This window comes from Sus scrofa, chromosome 8 (assembly GCF_054392235.1).
Source record: "Sus scrofa isolate SSC_HxYL_T2T_F1_AM1 chromosome 8, Sscrofa_HxYL_maternal_Yorkshire_Landrace_v2.0, whole genome shotgun sequence".
Taxonomy (NCBI): Eukaryota; Metazoa; Chordata; class Mammalia; order Artiodactyla; family Suidae; genus Sus; species Sus scrofa.
In genome coordinates this window covers 136,630,125-136,657,707 of record NC_139390.1, presented here as the reverse complement: position 1 = coordinate 136,657,707, position 27,583 = coordinate 136,630,125, and the positions used below count along the sequence as shown (strand labels likewise).

The 27,583-nt window shown below is 39.0% G+C and overlaps 1 protein-coding gene across 1 annotated transcript in view; it reads right to left on the bottom strand.

Moving 5' to 3' along the window:
• Positions 1-27,583, bottom strand: part of FAM13A (family with sequence similarity 13 member A) — a 307,599-nt gene that overhangs the window by 125,415 nt on the left and 154,601 nt on the right. The window contains 1 exon segment of the mRNA NM_001441946.2: positions 10,428-10,591. Coding sequence (NP_001428875.1) covers positions 10,428-10,591 — 164 coding nt within the window.

Here is a 27,583-nt window from a genome sequence, read left to right as displayed (position 1 = left end):
AGCAATCCCACTCCTGGGCACATATCTGGACAAAACATTCATTCGAAAAGATACATGCACCCCTATGTTCACTGCAGCACTATTCACAACAGCCAAGACATGGAAACAACCTAAATGTTCATTGACAGATGAATAGATTAAGATGTGGTATATACACGCAAGAGAATACTACTTAGCTATAAAAAAGGACAAACAATGCCATTTGCAACAACATGCACACAACTTGAGATTTTCATTCTAAGTGAAGTAAATCAGAAAGATAAAGACACACAACTTATACAACCCAACAGCAAAAACGCCAATCAATGGAAAAATGGGCAAAAGACCTGAATAGACATTTCTTCAAAGAAGATACACAGATGGCCAGCAAACACATGAAAAAATGCTCAACATCGTTGATTATAAGAGAAATGCAAATCAAAACTACCATGAGATACCACCTCACACCAGTCAGAATGGCCATCATTAATAAGTCCACAAATAACAAGTGCTGGAGGGGCTGTGGAGAAAAGGGAACCCTCCTGCACTGTTGGTGGGAATGTAAACTGGTACGGCCACTATGGAGAACAGTTTGGAGATACCTTAGAAATCTATACATAGAACTTCCATATGACCCCGCAATCCCACTCTTTGGGCATATATCGGGATAAAACTCTATTTAAAAGAGACACGTGCACCCGCATGTTCATTGCAGCACTATTCACAATAGCCAGGACATGGAAACAACCCAAATGTCCATCAACAGATGATTGGATTTGGAAGATGTGGTTTATATTCACAATGGAATACTACTCAGCCATAAAAAAGAATGACATAATGCCATTTGCAGCAACATGGATGGAACTAGAGAATTTCATACTGAGTGAAATGAGCCAGAAAGACAAAGACAAATACCATATGATATCACTTATAACTGGAATCCAATATCCAGCACAAATGAACATCTCCTCAGAAAAGAAAATCATGGACTTGGAGAAAAGACTTGTGGCTGCCTGATGGGAGGGGGAGGGAATGGGAGGGATCGGGAGCTTGGGCTTACCAGACACAACTTAGAATAGATTTACAAGGAGATCCTGCTGAATAGCATTGAGAACTTTGTCTAGGTACTCATGTTGCAACAGAACAAAGGGTGGGGGAAAAAATGTAATTGTAATGTATACATGTAAGGATAACTTGATCCCCTTGCTGTACAGTGGGAAAATAAAAAAAAAGAAAGATAAAGACAAATATCATATGATATCCCTTATATATGGAATCTAGAATCTAAAATATGGCACAAATGATTCTATCTACAAACAGAAATAGATCATGGTCACGGAGAGCAGACTTGTGGTTTCCGGGGCGGGGGCTGGGATGGATGGGGAGTTTGGGGTTAGTAGATGCAAACAGTTACATTTGGAATGGATAAGCAATGGGGTCCTATTGTACAGCACAGGGAACTATGCTCCATCTCTTGAGTTGGAACATGATGGAAGACAGTAGGGAGAAAAAAGAATGGACATACATATATGACGGGGTCACTCTGCTGTACAACAGAAATTGAAGAAACATTGTAAATCAACTATACTTTAATAAAAAAGTGATAAGTCTGGTAGAATATGTAATCAAACTCATGATAACATTTATTTCCTGGAGAAGGGGGGGGCAATTAGAATTGTAGAGCAAGAGAGTCAATGGGAACTATAGTCTTAGCAGCGGTATTTTGTATTTTTTCTAAGAAGGATGCATTTCTCATGTAATTCAAAAGTATTGAAAAATGGAATAAAGAGACAAGACTTTTAGAATGTGACGATTCTTTCAGTCCAAACATGCTATCCCACGGAAAGATTTGTTTTTACTACATATTGACAAGTGATTTATTGTAGTTTTCCTCATTTACCCATCAAATAAAGAACACCTCTATAACATGAGCAAATACATTTCAATTCTATATTCTTCATATTACTTTAGGTAAAAGACTGGCATAATGGTAGCCATTATTCCTAATAGAGAAAATGAAAGCATTTTAATCACTCTTGACTGCTCTCTTCGTCTAAGAGCCAAGTACAAAACTTTTATTAATTGTCAACATGTCTACAGGACACTCACCTACAGGAAAGGCAACCATGAATGTCTATTCACACAGAATTAGATTGGATAACCTTCCTGCTTATGAACAATGGACCTATCTTGTGTGTGTGTGTGTCTCAATCTCAAGATGTTGGAGCTTCTCTTTTCTGTTTCTACTTCTCCCTGAAATACTTCAATAAACTTTTGATTATAGCACAATAAACCACAACCTGAAATCATTCCAAGGATGAAACACAAAGAGTTTTGCTTTCTCTTCCTTTCCCTCCTTATGAGTCACCTTTCACGAGGACCTGACCTTTATTCCTGCCACCATGTTGTCCTAGTCAATGAAAAGTACAAAGGAACAAATTCTCCTAAAACGTCACAAGCACAACTCTCTGCAGAGAGCATCTACTTATAACAATAGTTATATTTCAGCAATTCACAATCAAGTGACTTTCTTGTGAAAGAATATCCACTTCTCCTTACCCCAAATCTTTTCTGTATTTGTATTTTTAAATTTTAATGATTTTAATTTTTTCCATTATAGTTGGTTTATAGTGTCCTGTCAATTTTCTACTGTACAGCAAAGTGACCCAGTCACACATAACTTATATACATTCTTTTTCTCACATTATCCTCCATCATGCTCCATCACAAGAGACTAGATATAGTTCCCAGTGCTATATGGCAGGATCTCATTATTTATCCATTCCAAATGCAATCGTTTGTATCTATTGACCCAAGATTCCCAGTCCATCCTGCTCCCTCCCACTCCCCCTTCTTGGCAACCACAAGTCCATGAGTTTCTTTTCTGTGGAAAGGTTCATTTGTGCCATATATTCGATTCCAGATATAAGTGATATCATATGGTATTTGTCTTTGTCTTTCTGACATATGTCATTGAGTATGAGAGTCTCTAGTTCATCCATGTTGCTGCAAATGGCATTATTTTGTTCTTTTTTATGTCTGAATAGCATTCCATTGTGTATATACACCACATTTCTTAATCCATTCATCTGTTGATGGACATTTAGGTTGTTTCCATGCCTTGGCTGTTATGAACAGTTCTGTAATGAACATATAGGTGCATGTATCTTTTTCAAGGAAAGTTTTGTCTGGATATATGCCAAAGAGCAGGATTGCTGGGTCATATGGTAGTTCTATATTTAGTTTTCTGAGGTACCATCATACTATTTTCCATAGTAGTTGTACCAATTTACATTCCCACTGTACTTGTATTTTTAAAAACAGTGTTATTGAGGTACATTTTACATATTATAAAACCTAACACTTTAAGTGTACAGTGCAATGATTTTTCATAACTTTACCATGTGGTATAAACTACCACCATCGATCAGTTTCAGAACATTTTTATTTCCCCAAATAAGGTCCCTCAAGGCACATACAGTTAATATCCTGCAGATGCACAATCCCCTTCGGGCTCCTCACCCCCAGACAGTCACAACTCTTACTTTCTGGTTCTAGAAATTTGCCTTTTCTGGACATTTCATATAAATGGAATCATACACTAAAGGTTTCTTGAGTCTTCCCTCAGACTTTACAGAACCAAACTGGCAGTTTGCCTGTAGCCTTTAAGAAAATCACACATTTAAGGAAAATTTATAACCTTTCAAATAAAACATTACAATAAATATTGTTTAATATGTAAAAGACTAAAAACACTAATCCTATTCTTTAAGTTATAAAATTAAATTCTGAAAGTCAACATAGAACATCATAGAACAAAAACATGAAAAAAAGAGACATGAAAAAAATGATCATTTATCTATTGCACACATTGAAATAGATCATTATCTAGATGGTGAAACAGACACCTGTACCTATATCACTGTAGCTTCAAATCATTTTAACACTTTAAACTTTACATACAGTACGTACATATCTTTTCCTTTTTTTCCCCCAGCCACACCTGCAGCACATGGAAGTTTACAGCCCAGAGATTGAATCTGAGCTGGAGCTGCAACCCACACCATAGCTGCAGCAACACTGGATCCTTAACCCACGGTACCTGGGGCCAGGGATGGAACCGGTACTTCCACAGAGACAAGCTGGATCATTAACCACTGCACCACAGGGGGAACGCCTCCTTTTATTCTTTGAGGATGGATGTGTAACTTTCCCTTCCAGGAAAAACTTTAAATGGCCTATTTATTAACAAACTAGTTAATATCTACAATTTAGTTTCTGTGTAACGGATAAGCAAAGATCTTCCTCAATATTTTTAAAAGGAGCAAGATAAGATTACTACATGTAGGAAGAAGGACTGACATACTCCGGTCTTGCTGGACAGGGGCGCACCTGCCCAACATCATTCTCATTTCTGGGTGTGCCTCTGACCCACCAAACTTGTGCACCGTACTTACACTGGGGAGAAAGACAGGCATTTACTCCTTTAAAGCAGACATTTCAGGTTCAAAGTCACACCTTCCTGTTTACTGTGAATTTTGGTAATACAAATATTTTGATTAAAAAAGAATTCTTAATATTTTAGGAATTGTCGCTGCCAGTTTTAGATGATTAGCTAAATGCTTTCATTGGATAAAGTGAACCTGTCACAAAGCACTTCTTTCCTTGTCTGGGAATCCAGTATACAACAGTTCCACTGAGCTCTAAAAAAAATCAATGCATAGCTTTTTTTTTAACTAAAGCATAGTTGATTTACAAGGTTGTGCCAATTTCTGCTGTACAGAAAAGTGACATATATATATACACACACACACACATATATACGCATATATATATTATTTTTCTCATATGATATATTCTTAAGCTCTCCTCATGAAGCCAATCTAATCATAAGAGAAAGATTCTATGAAAATGGATGCAACCAGAGACTCTCATACTGAGTGAAATTAAGTCAGAAAGAGAGAGACAAATACCATATGATATCACTCATGTCTGGTATCTACTATACAGCACAAATGAACCTTTCCACAGAAAAGAAAATCATGGACTTGGAGAATAGACTTGTGGTTGCCTGGGGGAAAGGGAAGGGAGTGGGAGGGATCAGGAGCTTGGGGTTAATGGATGCAAACTATTGCTCACAGAATGGATTTACAATGAGATCCTGCTGTGTAGCACTGAGAACTATGTCTAGATACTTACAACGCAGCACCGCAATGGGAGAAAAAATTAAGTATACATGTATGTGTAGCTGGGTCCCCATGCTGTACAGTGGGGAAAAAAAAGTGTGTTGGGGGAAATAACAATTAAAAAATAAATTAAAAAAAGAAAAAAGACTGTTTATAATGATTACATCCTCAATGCCAATTTTAGACAGCTATAGAAATAAAGGAAAATATTACTCATCTAAATAAATAATGTTTCAAGAGAGAAGTCATCCAATAAGCAATAAATGAGAGCGTACATCTCTCTGAACGATCAAAACACCACATTTTAAAATGTGTTACTCCTTTAGGCTTTCCTTTTTACTGCCGCTATCTGAAGAGGAGATAAATAACGAACACTTGCTGGTAAAAATTCATATTTCTACTACGTGTCAAGACGCAACAGGACCAAGTATAAGATTGGCAACTAAGAAGAAAATAAAAAGTCAGTCAACCTGGGAAAAAACACTGAACACGGTCTAAACTCCAAAAATTTCAAGTTATCAAGAACACATCGTTAGCCAAAAACCACTTCTCAAAGCCTTGGAAATCAAACCAACTATTGAAAAATCATAGGCCACTTCATCATTCTGGACATTTCAGTCCCAAAGGTTCTTTCTTGGCTTTATCTTTGCTGTCAACTGATATGGCAACTGTTATGTATAAATGTGTTGTAATAATTTTCAGAAGTACAAACGGAATGACTTCTTTTGTTCTGTAAAGTAAATCAAACTTACCAGACCATAGGTCAAACAAAAATAGATTTTGCTGAATTATGTTTTTTCTTTTAATAAGAGCAACTAAAAAAAAAAAATAAATAAATAAATCAACACTATGAAAAAGTCGGATGAATGCTTCTTGACAATTCCTTGGAAAAGAGGTGGGAAGCCAGAGCAAATAACATTTGAGAGCCCAAGGCATAACAATGTACTTAACACACAGGCTTAACTTTGTGGTCACAACCTCAGTGACCAATAAACGGTGAAGGAGAAAAATGGAAAATTCCCTGAGAGAAGACGGAGAGGAAGTTGCGTGTGTGTGTGTGTGTGTGTACAAAACACACCCACACTTTATCATCTATTTAAAATTTATGAACTAACCAATAACTTGGTCCAAAAAATAACTGCAAATGAAAATGGCTTTATGAGTTCATTTATGAAATAAAAATGGGCCTCATAATCTATTCTGTCACTTTAAAGACTCATAGAGGAGTTAAAATTTATTTTTAGTTAAATTTATTTATTGTAATTATCTCCACTTCTCTCTCTCTCTCTCTCTTTTTTTTTGGGGGGGGGGTCTTTTTAGGGCCGTACCTGCGGCATACGGAGGTTCCCAGGCTAGGGGTCCAATCAGAGCTCTAGCTGCTGGCCTACACCACAGCCACAGCAACACGGATCCGAGTCGTGCCTGCGATCTGCACCACAGCTCATGGCAACTTCTGATCCTTAACCCACTGAGCGAGGCCAGGGATTGAACCCGTGTCCTCACAGATGCTAGTCGGATTCGCTAACCCCTGAGCCACGATGGGAACTTGGATCTCCACTTGCTTTGATCATTTGTCATACAATATATTAAGAGGTATACACAAAAATTGGAAGTAAAAATCTCTGCACAGACGTTAGAGACTTACGGACAGAGACGAGAGACTGAATGAGTTTCCGCATGACGGAGGGAGTGAGTTTTGACATGGAGGGTGTTGCTCTATCTTAACCTTTAAGGTTGCCCAGTGGGAAGAAGTCAGTTCTTCAGGACTGTACTTAAAAAATTATAAAGTTTAAAAGTAATTCAAAAATCCTAGTATGCTTTTGTTTTCACTGGATATGTGCTAATCAGAGGGACAGACAGAGCCTTGAGCAATGTTAGCTGAACAATCTCACCTCTCGAGTTGTGTCTCTGAAACACACACTCACCCTCCAAACAGGAAGGGTGAATGTTTCTTGTTGCCTTTAGAAGCAGGGACCTGTTTTTTTTTTTCTTTGCTTTTCTGAGTGGATGAAGAACAATAATAATAATAAAAAAACCCAAAACACCTTTGCAATTTTCTTTCCTCTATTTCACTCAAGGCATTCTTGGCATAACTAAAAAGTAATTTGGGAAAATAGCATGTCCACTAGCTCTTGTCACCTGGCTATACATGGCCCTGCTTTTTAAAATAGAGAAGCACATTTTGAAAGGCCCAGTGTTTCGTATCTGTGCCTTTGATTCTTTTCTGGATGTTTCCTCCCTGACTGATGCTGGTTCCCATACATCCGTGCACCACAGCCTCAGGAGCTGCGGGTCACAGAGCGTGCCTGCGGAACAGGGGATGTGATGGGTCTCAACCTGGTTTCTGGATTCCCTCCCGGGGGGTCCTTGCTCTTTATCTCCTAGCTTGGAACATCGGCTGCTTTCTCTCCATGGACACTACATGCACATGACCTGCCTACATTTCATTCACTAAAATATCATAATACCCCACATGATGCAAAACACACAAGCAGAAAGAACCCTGAGCCCCTGTGGACCAAGTCCGCTCCACTGAGCAACAACAGCTACTACTCCCTCCCTTCTCTTCCACGCACACACCTGCCCGCACCTGCTGGTCCTCAGTGGTGGGAGGCTCTTGTTTGCACAGGGTCACCCTCAGGGCCTCCAGGCTGGTCTCCCTGCACCTTTTACTGCTCCTGTGAATCCTTCCTTCTGCACAGCTGCTGTGGATCTTTTATAAAGTGCAAATTTGCTTATATCATCTGTTTTCTAGCTCATAGTTCTGTAATCACCCTCCAGCATTTTTAAGAGAAAATCCAAACTCCTGAACACGCGATTCTGTTGGTCACAACCAGACCTATGCATCTTCGTCCCTTCCCCCACCTCTGGCCCCTCCTCCTTCCTCCGCTTGGAACTGCAGATGTCCTGACTTCTCGCTGCACTTGCCCTTGTCCCGCAGGTTGTCCTCACCACGCTGCACGTCCGTGCACACGTGGCTGGTTTTTCCAAGCGCGCCCTTATCTTGATAGCCCTGCCCGGTATCCTAACCAGCCTTGGTTCAAAAGTCACTCTCTTTCTGAAACCTCGGACCCTTCTCTCCCCACGTGGTCGGTGCCCTTCCTCTGTCCTCACACAGTAACCTGCTGGCTGTTTTTGAGGGGTCTTAAGAGGAGCACTTGAGGGAAACTTGGGGGGGGGGTGATAAATCAGAAGTTTGAGATGAATACATAAACACTACTACATATAAAATAGATAACTAACAAGGACCTGCTGTACAGCACAGGGAATGCTACTTATTCTCTGTAATAATCTACGTGAGAAAAGAATCTGAAAAATAACGGATATGTGTATGCATATAACTGAATCACTTTGATGAACACCTGAAACTAATACATTTCAAGTCAACTGTACTCCAATACAACTTAAAAAAAAAAAAAAAAAGAAGAAGAGCATTTGAATCTTATGCATGACTTTACCACCAGCCCCTTTCACCGTCCGTGCCGGGTATGTAACAGGCACTTAGTTAATGTACATGTAAAGATAATTAGTGAAGTTTTATTCACTTATCCTCTGTCTCCCCAAGGGTAGGACTCAGGTTTCATTCTCTAAATCGCCAGCACCTGGGCAAGTAAACGCCACATTACTAGAGCTCAGTAAAAGGAGAACTGCTGAGGGAACTCACACTGTCCCAGCCACCAAGCTCTTCCAATCCAGCCTGCAGGCTGATGGAAGGTTGGTTTTCCAATACACCAACTTACCATTGTTCCCATCATGTTCCCCTACCCCACTGGAACTTTCCCTGGCTTCCCGTTACCTGGAGGAAGAAGCCAAGCTTCCCTCCTTCAGTTCTTCTGCACAGAAATGCTCTTAAGTTGACCTTCAAAGTCTCTCTTTTCCCTGTCTTCTTGCCTCAATTCAGGCTGCCCCTGCCTGTGCAAACTAAAATGGTCTTTGGATCAGTCTATTATATCAACCTGTTTTCATTTCTTTTTGTTTGTTTGTTTGTTTGTCTTGTTTTTTGGTCTTTTCTAGGGCTGCACCTGCAGCATATGGAGGTTCCCAGGCTAGGGGTCTAATAGGAGCTGTAGCCACTAGCTCATGTCACGGCCACAGCAACGCAGGATCTGAGCCGTGTCTGCGACCTACACCACAGCTCAAGACAACGCCGGATCCTTAACGCACTGAGCGAGGCCAGGGATCAAACCCGCAACCTCATGGTTCCTAGTCGGGTTCGTTAACCACTGCGCCACGACGGGAACTCCTGTTTTCGTTTCTCAATACCCCCATTTACTAGAGTCGAGTCGAAGTGACCTTCTTCACAGGCTTTTTTCTACGTGCCTTGCTATTGCCTCCCGCTCCAGAACGTAAGGTGCATACACACCAGGGCCTGGCTGGCTTTGTTCACTGCTGCATCCTTTGTCCTAAAGCACTTCCTAGAACCAGAGTTTGAGTGCTAACCCTACATTTAGTGAAGACAAGACTGAATGCAAAAGAACTTCAGGCTGGCATTCAAGGTCCTTGATGGCCTGGCCTCCTTCCACCTTCCCAGCCTTTTTTCTCATTAATTCTTTGCATGACCTTGTTTGCTACATCCCCAATCTCTTCCATAGAACAACCTAGAGTGGTAAGCTCTTTAGCCATGTTATTATGTCTTAAAAATCTCTCCATTCTTTAGAGCTCTCTTATACTTGCAATGACTTTTAAACAATATAGAAATAGGTTTTAAGTTATAATAAAAGATGAAAAACTTTTAAAAGGGAAAATTCTTAATGTTAGGAGTAAATAAGATTCAGACCCCCTTTTATGCATTTTAAGATTGTTTGCTTTTTTCTTCAAGTACATTAAAGAAGTTTGCTCTCAGGTATAATGTGCAATGTAATGGTTACAAGGCGACATTCAAAATTTGTTCATGAGACTTGGTTCTGGTAACAACTGTGAAGTCCACGTTAATTGCAGATGCTATTGGCCACCGAACATACTAGGAGGAAGCATCCAAAAAAAATAACACTTCCAACTTTTAATGTGAGTTGAGCATAGTCCAACTGACTAAGTAATCTGTCTTGATCCAGGAAATAAAATTTAACAAACCAGGGATACTCCTGTGATAAGAACTATCAGTCAGAAAATCTTCGGATGTTAGAACGAAGTTTAAAGAGATTCACTGCTCTGTATCCTGATGACCTCAGTGGTGGATACGTGCAAACATGCCGACATATGCAGACCTATACACCAGCACAGACAATGCAGTACTTAGCGTGTAAACACAGGAAACATGCCAACCTGGATAGCAACGTGGCCACATTAGCATCCTCTGATGAATTCATGTTATCCCAGCAGGGTTTTCTCTGACTCAGGCGCAGGCTGACCTGAGGAAGGCTCTCAGACAGTTCTGGATGCGGTACCCTGTGGACCCGAAGAGATCCCTCGCTCCTGGATTTGGGGATCTAAAAAGTAAAATAAACGAGGAATTAAAAAAAAAAACCCATCTTTTCAATCACGTTATTGAAGATAATTTGTTCTAATTCATTACTAATCTAATTATGACTCACACTCCAGAAAAACATCAACAGAGGTATAGAATTTAAAATGCATATATAACAATTCTTACGTAGCAATAGGCGCAATCTCAATATGTCTAAGGGGAACTTTCAAACCATATACGGTCCACATGCCTCCCCTGGATTCTCACACCTATCTTTCCCAGGTCTTCTCCTTAGAATAATTATTTTATGTAATAAGAGCGGATGAGAGTATCAGATTGCAACTTAGAATGAAGGAAAGAGGCACGAGAAAAAAAAAAAAAGGCGGAGAACCAGTGAAATAAAGAATGCCAATATTAGGAGTTCCCACTGTGGTTCAGTGGGTTAAGTATTCACAAGGATGCAGTTTTGATCCCTGGCTTCACTCAGTGGGTTAACGATCCATGCTGCTGTGAGCTTCAGTGTAAGGCGCAGATGAGGCTCAGATCTGGTATTGCTGTGGCTGTGGTGTAGGCCAGCAGCTTCAGCTCGGATATGACCCTTAGCCAGGGAACTTCTGTATGCCAGAGGTGTGACCCTAAAAAGAAAAACAAAAAGGAATGCCAGTGTTAGAAAGGTGTCCAGAAATATTTACTGCCAACAAGCAAATTACACACAGGTTTGTGTTTCTATTGTAATCCTCTTTTGTAAAGAAAAGTATGGTATAATGAATTTGTAATCAAGGAAATAGGAGTTCCTGTGTGGCTCAGTGGGTTAAGTATTCAGCATTGTCACTGCAGTGTCTCCAGCCACTGCTATAGCATGGGTTCAATCCCTGGCCCAGGAACTTCCACATCGTCCTAAAAAGAAAAAAAATTATATTGTAATCAAGGAAATAAATGGAAAAACACCACCTTTTTATTTTCCTTTTAGCTCTGGAATCATGGGCAACACAAGTGCTAAATGAATACTGGGTACACAGATTTCTCATGTTTCAGGTCCCTCCGACCCCAGAAACACCCTCATGCTTCTTATTTTAGGTCAGAAGGAATGGGAATACAAGCCATATTCTTTTCCTAAAAATGTGTAAAAATCGTGTCCAAACTGCAGGAACATGTCGAACGCTTGGATTAATTGTATTTATTATATTGGAAGCTTTTTCTCATTGCAAGGACTTTTCTCTTGCTTGTCCTTTCACCTAGAATGTCATCTCTTGATCACCAGCCAATCACCAACCAAACCAAATTCTAACTTCCTTTGAGGCTGAGATAAGAATCCACTGCCCACAGAGCTTCATCAACTACCCTCAGGTCTAAATAACCTTTCCCAACTCTGAATTCCTGTAACTCACCACCACATAATCTCCACTTGATTACATGCCATCTGATTCTGTAATCTTAGTTGTTTCAAGTTTCTAGGTCATGTGGCCTCAACCAGATCGCCCGTCCCTTCTACCCCTTCCTTCTCTTCTTCTTCTTTATCTTATTATTTTAAACATTTTTACCAAAAAGACCAGAAGAGTTTTGAACCCATTAATACTTGTTGTCAGACAAACACTTTTCAACTACAAGATATTCCCAAGACATTGATCAAGAGGCTGGAACAATGGACAATTGTAAAAAAAAAAAAAAAAAAAAAAAGTAATTCAGGGACAATTATGAACATAAACAGTTAATAAATGCGTACCACTATGAGGATTACATGAAAACAATCTAGCAAAGAGTTACATTTAACATAAACACTAAATAAAAGCTTTTATTAACGTTTGTGTTATGTAAAATATGCCCAAATCTGATGATTACCAAGTAATTGCTCAATTGCATTTCTATGTGGAACATGCATTAGCTTATGAAAGACGAAGGACAATTTAAAAAAAATTACAAGCTAACTATAGTTCATAGCTATATTTGCCAAGAATACTTCTAAAATAAATACTCAAACAGCAAGAAAACATGCTAAGTATAAAATGCAGTGTTATATATTTCATAAAGGGGCTCCTTTTGCATGTGATTTTTTCATAACACACACGAAAAATCAATTTAAAAACACTTAAATAGCAGTAAGATTTCCAACTAGTTAAATAAAAAAAAAAAAACTCACATTCATACTTAATTTTCTCTCAACATTAAAACAAATACGAGAGCAGTTGTTTGGCAATAATTCTTAGTGTTAAAGATACGGCATCCCAGATTCAGTGATAATTTTGGATCGAAGTTTGATTCAACAATGTATGTAAAAAATATTCTAAGGTAAAAAAAGGTAACGTTCAACTTATCCCATCTGGCCAGTTTACAGTAAAATAGATTCCACAATGCCACGATAAGCTTCATATGCCATCAACTACATCGGCTACATTTATCTAAATATATTTCCTGTTTTAATTTCTGCAGAAATAACAGACATGATTGTCATTAACCATTAACTTTGAAACGTCAATTCATTATTGCCACCAAAGGAGTGCAAGGAATTGAGCCTGTGCACAGAACATGGAAATACCACCTGAAGTTCATGAGAGAACAAAATTGATAGAAAACAAGTAGCTCAGGAACTCTGAGTTGCTAGACCTGTGTAACATAAAAACACTTTTATAAGGACTGCACATTTTTAAAGGTCATTAATGATGTCTTCTGGAAGATGCAGTTCTCGCTCTTTAGCTAGAACTGAGCTTTTGAGGAACACAGTGCTTAAGCCTTGGCCTCGTGACGCTGGTAGAGGACTAGTTTTATTTTGCTGCTTCTGGGTGTTGGTTTCAGATTGTACACAGTTCAGTGGTGGACTCCGGAATGTCGTTCAAGGCCCCTTTCATCACAGAACACTCTAGGGAGTAAGACCAAGGCCAAGGCCAACACTCTGGGGAGAAAAAGACCAAGGCCAAGGATACAAAGGGACCGGTTACTGCCCTGTGGCCTTAGAACAGTGGTTTTCACCTGGACCTGATTTTGTCTGAGACACTGTTGGTTGTCAACACCGGGCGAGGCTATGGGATCATGGAATCTAGGGAGCAGAGGCCGGGGATGTGACTAAAAACTCTCCCACGTGTGGGACAGCCTGCCGTGAGAAAGAGCTAGCTGGTCCAAACGGTCAGCAGAGCTGAGGTGGAGAAATCCTGCCTTATTTAGAGGGAATGGTAAGAAATCTGTACGGAGTCAGCTCCTCTCTACACACTTTTCTTGTGGTTCTAGAAAAGTTCTCCCGTCTTGCCATTGGCGTGTTACGATTTGAGGCCAAGATCAGCTCTGAGATTAGCGGGCCAAGGAGGAGGCCACGTGGGCCTGCCTAGTTTACGCAAGAGTTGCTAGTGACTCCATGAGGTTCTGCCAAGCTCTGTGGGGCGAGGACGAACTGTAATATAAAGAACAAGCCTTTCTGTAACAAACAGGGTGAGTGTCTTGGGGGGACCCCCCCCAGAGCCTCCTTGGAACCTGTGGCTGTGGTAGGAAAACGGCCAAGGGTTGGGATCCTGACGGGTAGACAGCTTCCTCGTTCCCCTGGAGATGCCCCTGGGGTCACACCACATGTTGCTCCTTTATGTGGGGGATCTTCATGATAACTTCTGTACTTGAAGGTGAAAATGGTAAAAGACCCCCAACCATTCACAAAAAACATTTTTTTTTTTTTTTTTTTTTTTTGCTGAGAATTCTGCCATCGGCTGTTCAAGATAAGCATCCAGGCACATGCTGTGTGATTTACGTGTACATCTCAAATACTAATAAATCTAGGCATCGTACAGCACATTCAATGCATGTATTTGCAGGTATGGAAGAGTCTAAGAAAGTCGTTTGAGACTCTGTGATAATCTACGTGGGAAAACATCTCAAATACTAATAAATCTAGGCATCGTACAGCACATTCAATGCATGTATTTGCAGGTATGGAAGAGTCTAAGAAAGTCGTTTGAGACTCTGTGATAATCTACGTGGGAAAAAATCTGCAAGAGAATTAATATGTGTACACATATAACTGAATCACTTTGTTGTACAGCAGAAATTATCACAACTTTGTCCATCAACTATACTTCAGTAAAACTTAAAAAAAAAAAGAAGTACTTTGACATAATTTGCAATGCCAGGGGAGTAGAAACCAAGGAATAACCTTTGAAAATGTAAAATTAAAAAACAGTCTCTTAGATGCTGCTTACTGTTACAAGCAAACATTTAGTGAGCATTTACTCTGTGCTGGGAAGGGTTTCAAGAGATTTACCTTGGATAAATGAACCCTTTTGAATCTCACAACAATCTGAAGAAGCAGAGACTATTAATATTATTACCATTTCACAGCTGAGGCAACGGAGGCATAGTTTGAGTTATCTGTTCAGTGAGGACAGAGGCAGAGCCAAAGGTAAAACCCAGAGAGGCCTCTGCACCTGTGCTTACCCCTACTCTCTGCATTTGGTCCCAGGTTAAAGGTTAGACTTGCAAGAAGAAAGGGCACTTTTGGATAAAAGTCATGTTATGTCTCATAATGCAACCCATTCTTTTTTGGGGGGCATTAATAGTTAAAATTTTCTTTATCTCTCTGGCACTCATGGGACTATGCTAGCAATATAATCTTAGGTGAAAAAAATCAGACATGAAGCAATCATATGGAAAAAATGTTCATCATGCTTTTATTTATAAAAGGCCCCCAAAGTAACCAGTCTCAGTAGCCAAATTACCATAACTGGCAACTATGGCTCACCTCTATGATGAAAGAATATTCAGCCATTAAAATACCTATAAAGTTTTTATAAGACTGTGAAATAATTTTATGATGTATATAAAGTAATGTGAGCTCGATTAACAAATAAAAATGTATAAAGATACTAAGATATATCTTTAGTACCATCTGGAACATCAACATACTTAAAACATACATGAAACAAATTTACGGTTACCAAAGGGAAGGGGGGGAAGAGTGAGAAATTAGGAGTTTGGGAAGAACATATACACACTACTCTATATAAAACAGATAACCAACAAGGATCTACTGTATAGCACGGGGAACTATATCGAGTATTTGGTAATAACCTACAAGGGGAAAGAATCTGAAGAAGAATGTATTTATAAAAAACAGAATCACCTTGCTGTACACCTGAAACTACCACAACATTGTAAATCAACTATATTTCAATTAAAAAAAAATACTCGAATGCATTTTAAAGGCCAAGAAACCAAATTCTGCCAGTCAATGCAACAAAGATTTTAAGATGGTCTCACATCTTCAAGAATTCCGCACCAGAAAAACCCATGTTGGCGATATCAGCCTCTGATTTACCCTGATACACTGATGTGACTCAGAATAAAAGAGATAAAAAATAACATGTGCTTTAATATTCATCCATATACATCTGTCACTGCGTGGACACAACAGTGCCCTCTGGCCCATGGGCGAGTGTGGGGTAGGACTTGTCTGCCCTGCAGGACTGAAACAAAGGACTCAAAGGGCGAATCCTGAGCAGGAAGGACTCAGTATGTCTCCAAAATTCGTAGCTCCCTTTCCTTTGTGTAGGTGAAGTGTTTCCTGATTATTATATATTTCCTCATGGTGTGTGTCTGATCCAACTGCCAGAAAATGTTTAATAACAATAATTTAGTATACTATTATGAAATAGCATTATTAACACATAATTTTTAAAAGTGTAAGTGCAGGAAACGTTTACGTTTTGGTCTTATGAGTCACCCTAAGCACGGGTCATTGCTGTGCTTGCGTTTTGAAATGGCAACACTGAAAAAGTCTGTTCTTTTCATCATCAAGTACTTTGGGAGGAGATTAGAACAGGACGGAAAATTATATTTAAGGCTCAATGATGAAGGAAAATTGTGACAGCAGGATGAAAGCAGAAAAGTTAATTTTTAACATTTAGACTTTCTAAATAAAGTCCATTAGACCGTCTCAATATCCTTGACCTTTTCTGTCCGCCACTTGTCATCTGCATCAAAGAGGACAAAGCTTTTTGCTCTTCCTTCATGCTCATTAAATTTGTTATTTTCATAAGAAGAAATGGTGAAATAACTAAATACCAGATAAGGAATGTTTAGCTTTGATATTTTTTTTAAAGGTAGGTAGGTATTTCTAGCTTAAAAATTTTTTTAAAAATCCTCTAAATCAGAAAAAATTTAAATTAGATAAACTAGAAAGAAGCCTTTGCTTTTGCTCATAAATGTTTATTAAATTTTGCTTTTCAGAACTGAGGTTTGTTTACTAAACAGGAGCAATAAATTCTGAGCATCACACTTCCAGGCCCCAAACTATATTACAAAGCTATAGTAGACAAAACAGCACAGTATTGGCATAAAACAGACACATAGATCAACGGAACAGGATAGAGAGCTCAGAAATGGACCCATGTATATCTGGTCAATTCACTTATGGCAAAGGAGATAAGAATATACAATGAGAAAAAACAGTATTTTTAATACACGCTGCTGGGAAAACTGGATAGCCACACAGAAAGGAAGTAAACTGGATTACTATCTTATACCACACACAAAAATAAATTCAAAACAGATCAAAGATGTGAAAGTAAGACATGAAACCAAAAAACTCCCAGGAGAGAACATAGGAGGTAAGCACCTTAACAATGGCCTTGAAAGTGGTTTCTGGATTTTATGTCAAAAGTAAAAATAGACAAGCAGGACTATATCAAACTAAAACGCTTCTGCATAGCACAGAAAATCAATGAAATGAAAAAGTAACGTACTGGATAGGAAAAAAAATATTTGCAACGTGTGTATCTAACAAGGGGTTAATATCTAAACTACATAACTCATATAGCTCAATAAAAAAATCCAATTAGAAAATGGGCAGAGGAGCTGCGTTTTCCCAAATACAGACAGATGGCCAACAGGTACTTGAAGAAGTGCTCAGCATCAATGATCATCAGGGAAATACAAATCCAAATCACAACTGAGAGAGTATCTCAACACCTATTAGAATAGCTATCATCAAAAGACAAGGAATAAGTGTTGCCAAGAATGTGGAGAAAGGGGAACCCTTGTGCACTGTTGGTGGGAATGTAAATTGGTGCAGTCACTATGGAAAACAGCAGGGAGGGGTCCTCAGAATATTAAAAATCGAACTACTCTATGATCCAGCAATTCCACAGCTGGGTATTCATCGAAAAAAATGAAATCACTATCTCAAAAAGATTATCTGCAAACCCACGTTCATTGTAGCACTAATAGCTAAAACAAGGAAACCATCTAAGTGTCCAGACAAATGAATGCATAAATAAAATGTGATACACACACACATGTGCACACACAGTGAAATGTTATTCAGCCACGAAAAAGGAAATTCTGCCATTTGCACCAACATGGATGGACCTTGAGAGCATTATGTCAAGTGAAGTCAGAAAGAGAAAGACAAATACTGTATGGTCTCATTTACATCTGGAATCTAAAAAAAAAGAAAAAGAAAAGAAAAGAGAACCCATAGATAGAGAAAGCAGAAGAGTGGTTGCCCGACGCAGGTGGTAGGAGGTGGGTGAAGAAGGTAAAACCGGTGAAGGTGGTCAAATGATACAAACCTCCAAGCACGTGCTAAGTCAGTGCCGAGGCTGACAGCACAGTGACGACAGTGAATGATATTGCGCTGTGCGTTTGAATGTTGCCAAAAAAGGTAGATCTCAAAAGTTTTCGTCATAAGAAAAATTTTAACAATGTTTAACTCTGTGTGGGGATGGATATGAACTAAATATGTTGAGGTAATCATTTCAAAACCTATACAGCCGACTCTTGCACATTGCCAGGGTGAGGGATGCTCATGAAAATGTGAGTTTGACTTTACCACGGGCTTTTCATATCTGCGGTTCCATATCAGTGATTAACCATGGGTCATATGGAACGGTATGGAGTACTTATTTACTGAAAAAAATCCACATATTGGTGAACCTGAGCAGTTCCAACCTGCGAAGTTCAAGGTCAACTGCATACGCCTCAGATCATTATGCTGTATACCTAGCAGTGCTATATGTCAACCGTATCTCCATACAAAGAATTAAGTGAAATATCAGCTTAATTGTGGGGCTCTGTTCAGCTGCTGAGGGAAGCAAGGCGTCAGCAGCCTATTGGTTTTCGAGAGGGCTGGGATTTTAAGGAGGCAGATACTAGATTCTTTATTCTCATGCTGTAAGGGCTTATTTACCTGACCTGCCATCAGCCTTATCAGACTGACTGATGCCTGAGTATCTGTCTTTCTCATTGCTGTCTCCTCTGCCTAGAACTCTTTGACAGAGAAGAGGTGGTCAGTGAAGGGTTCATATATAAAATTTTCTTATGAAAAACTTATTTATAAATTATTTGGCTAGTTATTATCCCTCCTCAAAACACAGTTGATGAATCAGCTAGATTTGCTTATAAATGATGTATTATAAAACTATCATCAATTTGCCCCTACAAGATCTTTATATTGAATAGAAAAAAAAAAAGTTTCAGAAAGTAGTTATATTTCCATTTCTGAGAACTAATCAAAATGAGTTCACCAAAAAATGAAGCAAACATGAAAACATCTTTTGACAAAGTCATGTGTGAATTCTTAAAAATATTATCTTATTCTTCTAAGCGTTACCTATGGGCAGGGGAGGGATAATGCGGCCTAGGTTTGTTTTGTTTTGTTTTGTTTTGTTTTTTTTAAAAAGAGAGTTACCTCTCCAGGGAAAGAGAAGTATTTGGAGGATTCCAGGCTGTGAGACTTGGCATGCTCTTCAGCCATGGCTGAGCTTCTTTCTCTGGTAAACGTTGAGAAATCATTCTTTTAAGTCTGTGAACAGTGACTACCGCTGTTATCTGGTGATCTGTTTGCATTTCTATGATAAATCCATAAGGAAAGGTACAGTTTTCAGGGGAGGGAAGAGCACCCCCCACATCAAAAACTGTGCAGGACTCACGTTTAAAGCTCTCGTGAAGGTGCCGTTTTGGTGAGCAGGGCAGCACACGTCTGCCTGTGTGTATCTGTCAGGGTGCGTTATGAGCAAGGCTGCCAACAAATGATTAAAGGGATAAAAAAATGCTATTTGTGGTCCAAGCTTTCTTTCAACCTAGTCCTTACTATAAACAAGGAAAGCTGATGGAATGTTTTGCACTCTTTCTGCCAAACTCTGAAACTAATGAACCCTCGTCCACACAGCCACCTGGGAACTACAAGGCCTAGAGTCAGTGGGGTCTCTTTCCCTTGGCGAGGGGGGGGGGGGCTCTGTCGGGCTTTGCTCAATGGCACAAAGCCGCGAGGCATTCCTAGGTATCTGGTTTTAGTAAAATACCCGTTCTCAGCAGATTACAAACCATTTTCATTGTCATACATTTAAGTAAATAAATTTTATTTGATACGGCACAAATGTAAATATTTTATTTGATACGGCACACTATCTCCAAAACAGCAACAGACTCACGGACATGGAGAACAGACCTGTGGTTGCCCAGGGGGGAGGGGGTTTGTGAGTTTGGGGTTAGGAGATGCAAACTATGACACTTAGAATGGAAACCCAATAAAGTGCTACAGGACGGGGAACTACAGCCAGTCTCTTGGAACAGACCATGATGGAAGGTAATCTAAGAAAAGGAATGTATATACACATATGACGGGGTCACTTTGCTGGACAGTAGAAACTGGCGCCATATGGCCAGTCAACTATACATTAATGAACAAAAATAAGGAAATATTTTATTTTACAACACATTCATCTCTGGGGAAGAAATTGGCTTTGAGCTCTTATTTTTTTCCTGCTGCTGGTTACATGACTGTGGGCACGTCTCCCAACTTTTCCACAGCTGCATGGCTTCGTCTGTATAATTAAGAACCTACACCTCATGAGACAGGACGGAAATTAAATGAGATAATTCATGTTCCATTAGTGCCGGGAATAGAGTAAGCACCATAAAAAAGGAGAGACGCGAGAGCGATTAATTGGAATCATTAACGCACATAATAAAGGACTTCAGAACTTGGGATGACATGTCACTACCACCAAATTAATCTAGTGATTTAGTCTTAGACCGCATTCTTCACTTTTGACACCAATGCCATTCAAGAAGCATTTATTGAACAATTAGGACATGCTGGGCCGCAGGCTAGGTGCTGGCGTCAGTGACGATACTGGCTGCCATGGAGAGTCTAGGAGGGAGACAGACACGCAGACTCCTGCCTCCAGGAATAAGCACAATTGCAGGAACAGCTACCTGCTGGGTGCTGACTAAACAGGATACATAATATGTAAGCCCTGCATGTATATTTCCTCGTTTTCAATGAAAAACAATCCTACGAAATTGGTCCAATGACTCCCATTTTATCAATGTGTGAAAAGAGATACAGAGAAGGTAAACTCGCCCAAGGTCACACAGCTAGCGAGTGATGAAGCTAGGACGTGAGTTCCTGGTCATCTCACCAAAGAGCCAAGAACCTTGACTATTCTGCCACCTTGCCTCTTATATTTATAAAAACATGCAATAGCAACAGAGATTTACTGAGCACTAAGGATAGGAGGGAGAATACATCAGGCCTGATTTCTGCACCCTGGAGCTGGCAGTACAGTGAGGAAGACAAAGATGAATCATATGGCTGCATGAATACACACACAGGAATTATGATAAATGCTAGAAAATATCGTGTTAAGTAAAGAATGTATAATGTATGCAATGTTATTTGAGAATGTATACAGAGCACACAATTAATTCCACTTGAGGCAGAAAGTGGTGAGGAGAGAAGGCCTTTCAGATAACAGGAGCAGGAACAAAGGTACAATTAAGAACCCTGAAAGGACTGGGTGCGGAGGGCAACAGAGAGGTGGTGGCCAGAGCCGAGGCTGAAGGACTGGGCTGGAGTCAGACTGTTAAAGGCATGTGTACTGGGCTAAAGGGTTTGACTTTTATTCAGGATTCAGTGGTGAACAAAGCATTTTACGATAGCTATTCTGACTACGGTGAGGAGGAAAAACTACTGTGATACGAATAGATTTTTGGACAGAAACGCCCCCAAACATTAACCTTTGTTGATAACAGAATGCCCTAGATTACATTCATACTTCTGTCACTTTCTAACTTTGATATTCATTAAAAAGCGTGTGTGGGAGTTCCCATCATGGCGCAGAGGAAATGAATCTGACTAGGAACCATGAGGCTGTGGGTTCGATCCCTGGCCTTGCTCAGTGGGTTAAGGATCAGGCGTTGCCGTGAGCTGTGGTGGAGGTCAAAGATGCAGCTTGGATCTGGCATAGCTGTGGCTGTGGCATAGGCCAGCGGCTACAGCTCTGATTAGACTCCTAGCCTGGGAACCTCCATATGCCACAGGTGTGGCCCTAAAAATGACAAAAGACAAAATAAAAAAAAATAATAAAAATAAATAGCGCGTGTGGAATAGGCAATTTCCCAGTGCTCATATCTCTTTCTCCTCTGCCTCTATTCCCAATTTCTAGTGGTGTTCCCTGGGGTTCCCAAGAAAGTGACTCCTCTCCTGGCTCAGGGGTGAATTATGCGACCTAAACTGAGCCAATCAGTATACTCTACTCTCCTAGTCACAGTAGATTCAGGAAGGTCAATCTCAGCAATTCTCCTGGGAGGCTAGGAAAGAAGGTTCTCTCATTTCAGCAAACATGGTAGTGCTGGGAGAGGATTCTCTAAAGGTCTCTTATGTTTCTGCATATCTTGAACAGAGGCACTGACTGCTTTTGCTCTGGACTATCTTTTCAAGGTGTCTGTAAAATGAACGACCTTGGAAGATAAGACAGACGTTGCATCTGAAGCAAAGGCTGGTTGCCTCATAGCCTTGGGAAGCCAGAGATAGTTTCTCCCCTGGAGCAAAGGGCAGTCATGCTTACTGCCCATTATAAAAGATTCAGGTCCCCTGAGTTCAGAATACCTCTCGGGTAACACAACCGACTGCTAAACGAACCTCTTTACATCACTCTGTAGGAACTGGGTTTTGGGTAACTAGGGTGAAAAATGCTAGCCATTGCTACTGCTGGGAGTAATTAAGCATGCTTCATCTCAGACCTAGGAGTCTCAGTCTTCTAGTAGCAGCCACGAAACTGGCAGGTTAACGTGTCAGCTTGCAAACAAGGTAAAACCTTTGCAGTTCTCAATTGGTAGCACGTGGCTCCAGAAGCCATTGGCAGCCGTCTTGGGGAAATAAAAGGGATTGGTCCTAACATGAAGCCAACACTGTGGAATTCAAAAGGGTGGAAAGAAATGGGGTGCTTAGTAGATTTTATTAAGCTATGCGGTAGAGCTCTGACCGAAGTCACAGCGTTTCCAGGGTTTGTGGTATATGAGTCAAAAAACTCCTCTTGTTGCTTTAGTAAGCTGTACTTGTGTTTGCTATTTGAAACCAAAGGTACTCTGACTGGTTCCACCTGAATTATGCTCTTAATTCGAAAATATATCTGATTTAAACACCAGCCAAATGAACTCTGGAATAATTACATATGACTTTGCTGCTGAAAGCTAAAGCTAGTATCAATTTAAAGGCCACTGATTAATCTGAGTGCTTGGCAGAACTGGTATTGGCAAGATCACTTTCCATAAAAGCCCTATTTAGTAAAAAGGACTCAGAAAAGCTTTTTGGGCATATGAGACTACTATGAGTTAAAAGCACTAGTCTTTTTTTAGTTGAACTCTGCTACCGTGTTTTCAATTGTTTGGCAGGTCTAGCAGTTTATAGACTCCCATTTAAGAGGTGTGGGTAGTTTTAAGAACTGCTAGGCTAGTTACCAGTCTTTATTATTCTGTGTAACATAATACAGTCACAAAGAGAAACAGCGGACCGGGGATATGATGGGCATAAATAACTGTTTGTTCGTTTGTTTTTTCTTTTTCTCTTCCCTCATTTAGAAAAATAGAAGAGAACAGGATAAAAAAATGTGAGGCCCCTGTTAACAGGATGGGTAAATAAAGGCCTGGTTAAAGTCATCAGGGTAAACATCTGAACATGAAGCAGAGAACAAGTTCAAGGACAAGTTTTCATGGTGTTCTCAGATCCCAAAATGTAAATCTGAAAAAGAGAATCGAATAGTGTTGTATTTAAGACCAAGAAGTGAACCAAAAATGGGAGTAAACTGTGATAACAGAATTAGAGAGGGAGAAAAAAAAATCATTCATTCAAATAAGAAGCATCTATTCAATGTCTACGCCAGGCAAGAGTCTGACTCTATGGACACAAGGATGAAAACCACTCAGACTTATTCTGAAAAGAGCCTGTATTCTACGGAAAGGCAGACAGAGTAGTAGACCAAGAAAAAGCCATACTGACATGGGACACAAAAGTTGTGGTCATCTCTGTCAGGGAGAGTGACACCAGGAAGGGCTCTTCTGATACCAGAAGTCACTTGCAGGACAAGACAGTATTTATTTGATGGGCAGAAGTGAATGTTGGAAGAACCCCAAACATATTTCTTTACTATTTCCCCTGGATCATGCCTAAATCAAGATAACATCCTTTTATTTGTGATATCTTAACAAGGAGTTATCTAAACATATGTGCTAACTCTCCTGACCTTTATAAAGAGCATTGCCGTGGGGTTATTTCCTAGTGTTTCTTCAAGAAAGAGAAAAAGCTTGAAATGTCGCTTTCTCTGTCATTCATAGCTATCAATGGGCCTCTGATCACATTCTCATCAACTGATCAATATATAACCTTGTTTTATATATGTTTATGTTTAAACACACTTCATTTAATATATGTGTTGATTTATTAACATTGAACTCACAACCAACAGCACTGTAACTCAGGCCTGAACAATACTGAGGAATCTGTCTATCCTCTGTAAGGTACATCATAGCCTTCCTGTGCCCCGGAGCACTAAGAGCTTGGATGTTTTATCCAGACCAATATAACAAAACCCAAATCAAGCAACGTTACAAAGATTACTCACAATACCCAGGATACGATAATAAATTATCAGACATATGAAGACACAGGAAAAAAGAAAAAGGAAACTGAAGGAGTCTGATCTGAGATTATCCAGCTATAGGATTTAGCAAACAAGGAACTTTGAGTAGCTATTCTAACTATAAAAGCTCCAGTGTATTATAATTGCATAAGCTCAAGGGCTTAAAGGAAAATACGCTCTTGATCATTATGGTCAAATAGGAAATATCTGCAGGAAAAGAGAATCTAGAAAATAAAACCACCAAATAGAATTGCTATAAATAAATTTAAAACAGTATACCTGAAAGAAAAATTCACAAGATAGGGTTCCATCAGATTTGAGATAGCAGAAGAATCACTAAACTTTAAGACAAAACATTAGGTATAATCCAATTAGAAGAACTCAAAGCACCTGTGGGGCAATATTGAAAGGTCTAACATAAAGCTACTAAGAGCCTCAGAAAGAGGTAAGAGAGATCGAGACAGAAAAAATGCTTTAAAAGAATTAATTGTTTAAAACTTCCCACGTTTGTTGAAAGACAAAATCCGCAGTTAAATAAAATTGTAGCAAATCTCAAACAGGATAAAAATAAAGAAAACCCACTTAAGCACATCATAGTCAACCTGATTAAAATCGATGATAAAGTGAAATATTAAAAGCAGTCAGAGAGACAAGAGACATTTTAAGAATACAGCAACAATGTCACAACAATTCAGAACTTATGAGAAAAATAAAACAAAAAGAAAATGGAAGACAAGGGAATGACAATTTTAAAGGGCTGAAAGAAAAAAAAAATCGAACAATCATAAACGTAGAACTCAGTTTGTCAAACATATTTTTCAAGAGGGAGAGCTAACTGAAGTCATCTTTAGATAAACAAAATATTTCAAAATATTTCATCACCAGCGGAACTGCACTATAAAAAAATGCTAAATGAGATCCTCATAAAAAATGCTAAATAAGATTCTGCTGAAAAGAAATAAGAGAAACTAACCACTTCAGAAAGGACTGAAGAGCACTAGAAATGGTAATTATGTATGTGTGTAAATACAGAAATGTGTTCCTCTTGGAGGTCCCGCCGAGGCACAGTGGGATGAGAATCTGACTGCAGTGCCTTGGTCACTGCAGAGGTACGGGTTTGATCCCTGGCCCAGCACAGGGGGTTAAAAGATCTGGTGTTGCTGTAGCTGTGGCTTGGATTTAACCCTTGGCCTGTGAACCTCGGCAAGTGCAGGTATGGCCATAATTTTTTTTTTTTTAATGTGTTTCTCTTGATTTAACTGAAACACAGGACTCTTTAAAGCAAAAATTTAAACATTATGTTGTGGAGTTATAAAGATATAATACACCTGAGAATTACAGCACAAAGAAGGGAAAGGACATAAACAGATCTAGATTACAAGGTTCTTACATTTTATGTAAAGTAGTAAAACATTAACTGTGTAGACTGTGAAATGTTAAGGCTATATAGTGTAATAACTACTTAAATAATGATGCAAAGAGCTATAGCTAAAAAGCCGATAGATAAAATGAAATTTTTAAAAAATTCAATAACCCCCCAAAAGGCATACAAACAACAACAAACAAAACCTGGAAGAACAAACAGAAAACAAATGATAAAATGGCAGGTCTTATGTCTAATCATATCAATAACTGCATTACTGAAAGGCAGAGATGAATCAGAATAAAGACAAAGACAATAAAGATCCAATTATAAGCCGTCTCTATGATACGCACTCTAATAAAGACACAGAATTTGAAAGTATGTAGCAGAAAAAAGATGTAAACGTAAGCACGAGAAGCATAAAAGATCAAGCAGATTTGGAGACAGAGTATTACCAAGGATAAAGATGAGTGTATCTTTATGATAAAAGGTAATTCATCAGCAACACACAGCAATCTACAAATGTGCATGGGCCTTAAAACAGAATATCAAAATAAAGGAAGCAAAAACGGACAGAATTAATGGAAGAAACGCTAGAGATATTAATACCTCTTTCTAAGCATTTGATAAAATGTCACAGGAATATCTATATAGACACACAATGGTGAAAACAATTACTACAACACAATCCACCACTTGGATTTCACTGATACTTATAAAATACTGTAATAAAATATTATAAGAAGCATCCTTTTTCACATGTACATGCTACAATCACCAAGATGGATCATATCTAAGTCATAAAATAAATCTCAGTAATATTAAAAAGGACTGAAGTCATACAGAGTATATTCTCTGACCACTGTGGAATTAAACTAGAAATTAATATCAGTAAGACTTGAAACACGCCTAAATTTTTGCAAATTAAATACTGTACATCTAAATAATCCATTGGTCATTCAAAACTGATTATAATGAAAGTATAAAATTTTTGTGATGCAGCTAAGGAAATGCTTCTATTAGTGAAGAAGAGAGAAAAATGTATGTTCCATTATTTTATCTTAAGACGGTACTAAAACAAGTGCTATGTAAACCCACAAATAAAAGTTGAAACTACAAAGTTTCTAGAAGGAAACAGAAGAATATCTTTGTAACTTGGAGGTAGACAAAGTTTCTTAGAGAGAACAAGGACAGTACTAACTGCAAAAGAAAATTGTCATAAATCAATGCTGCAGGAGCGGCCCTAGAAAAGGCAAAAAGACCAAAAAAAAAAAAAAAAAAAAGAAAGAAAGAAAGAAAATTGTCATAAATCAGATCACCAAAATTAAAATCTTTTAATTAGGAGCTCCCTTTGTGGCTCAGTAGAAACAAACCTGACCAGTATCCATGAGGATGAAAGTTCGATCCCTGGCCTCGCTCAATGAGTTGATAATCTGAGTTGCTGCAAGATGCAGTGTAGGTCGCAAACCCAGCTCGGATTTGACCCCTAGCCTGGGAACTTCCATATGCTGCACCTGGGGCCCTAAAAAAAAAAAAAAAAAAAAAAAAAAAAAAAATCTTTAAATTTTAAGAAAATGAATAGTTAACTTGAGGGAGGAGAAAACAGTCACAAAACATATATCTGACAAATTCTTTGTATCAGGATATAAGGCACTCCTACCAAAAAAAGAAAAAAAAAGAAAAAGAAAAAGAACCCAGTAGACAAAGTAGGCAAAAGATGTGAATAGACACTTCAAAAATATATATATATAAACAC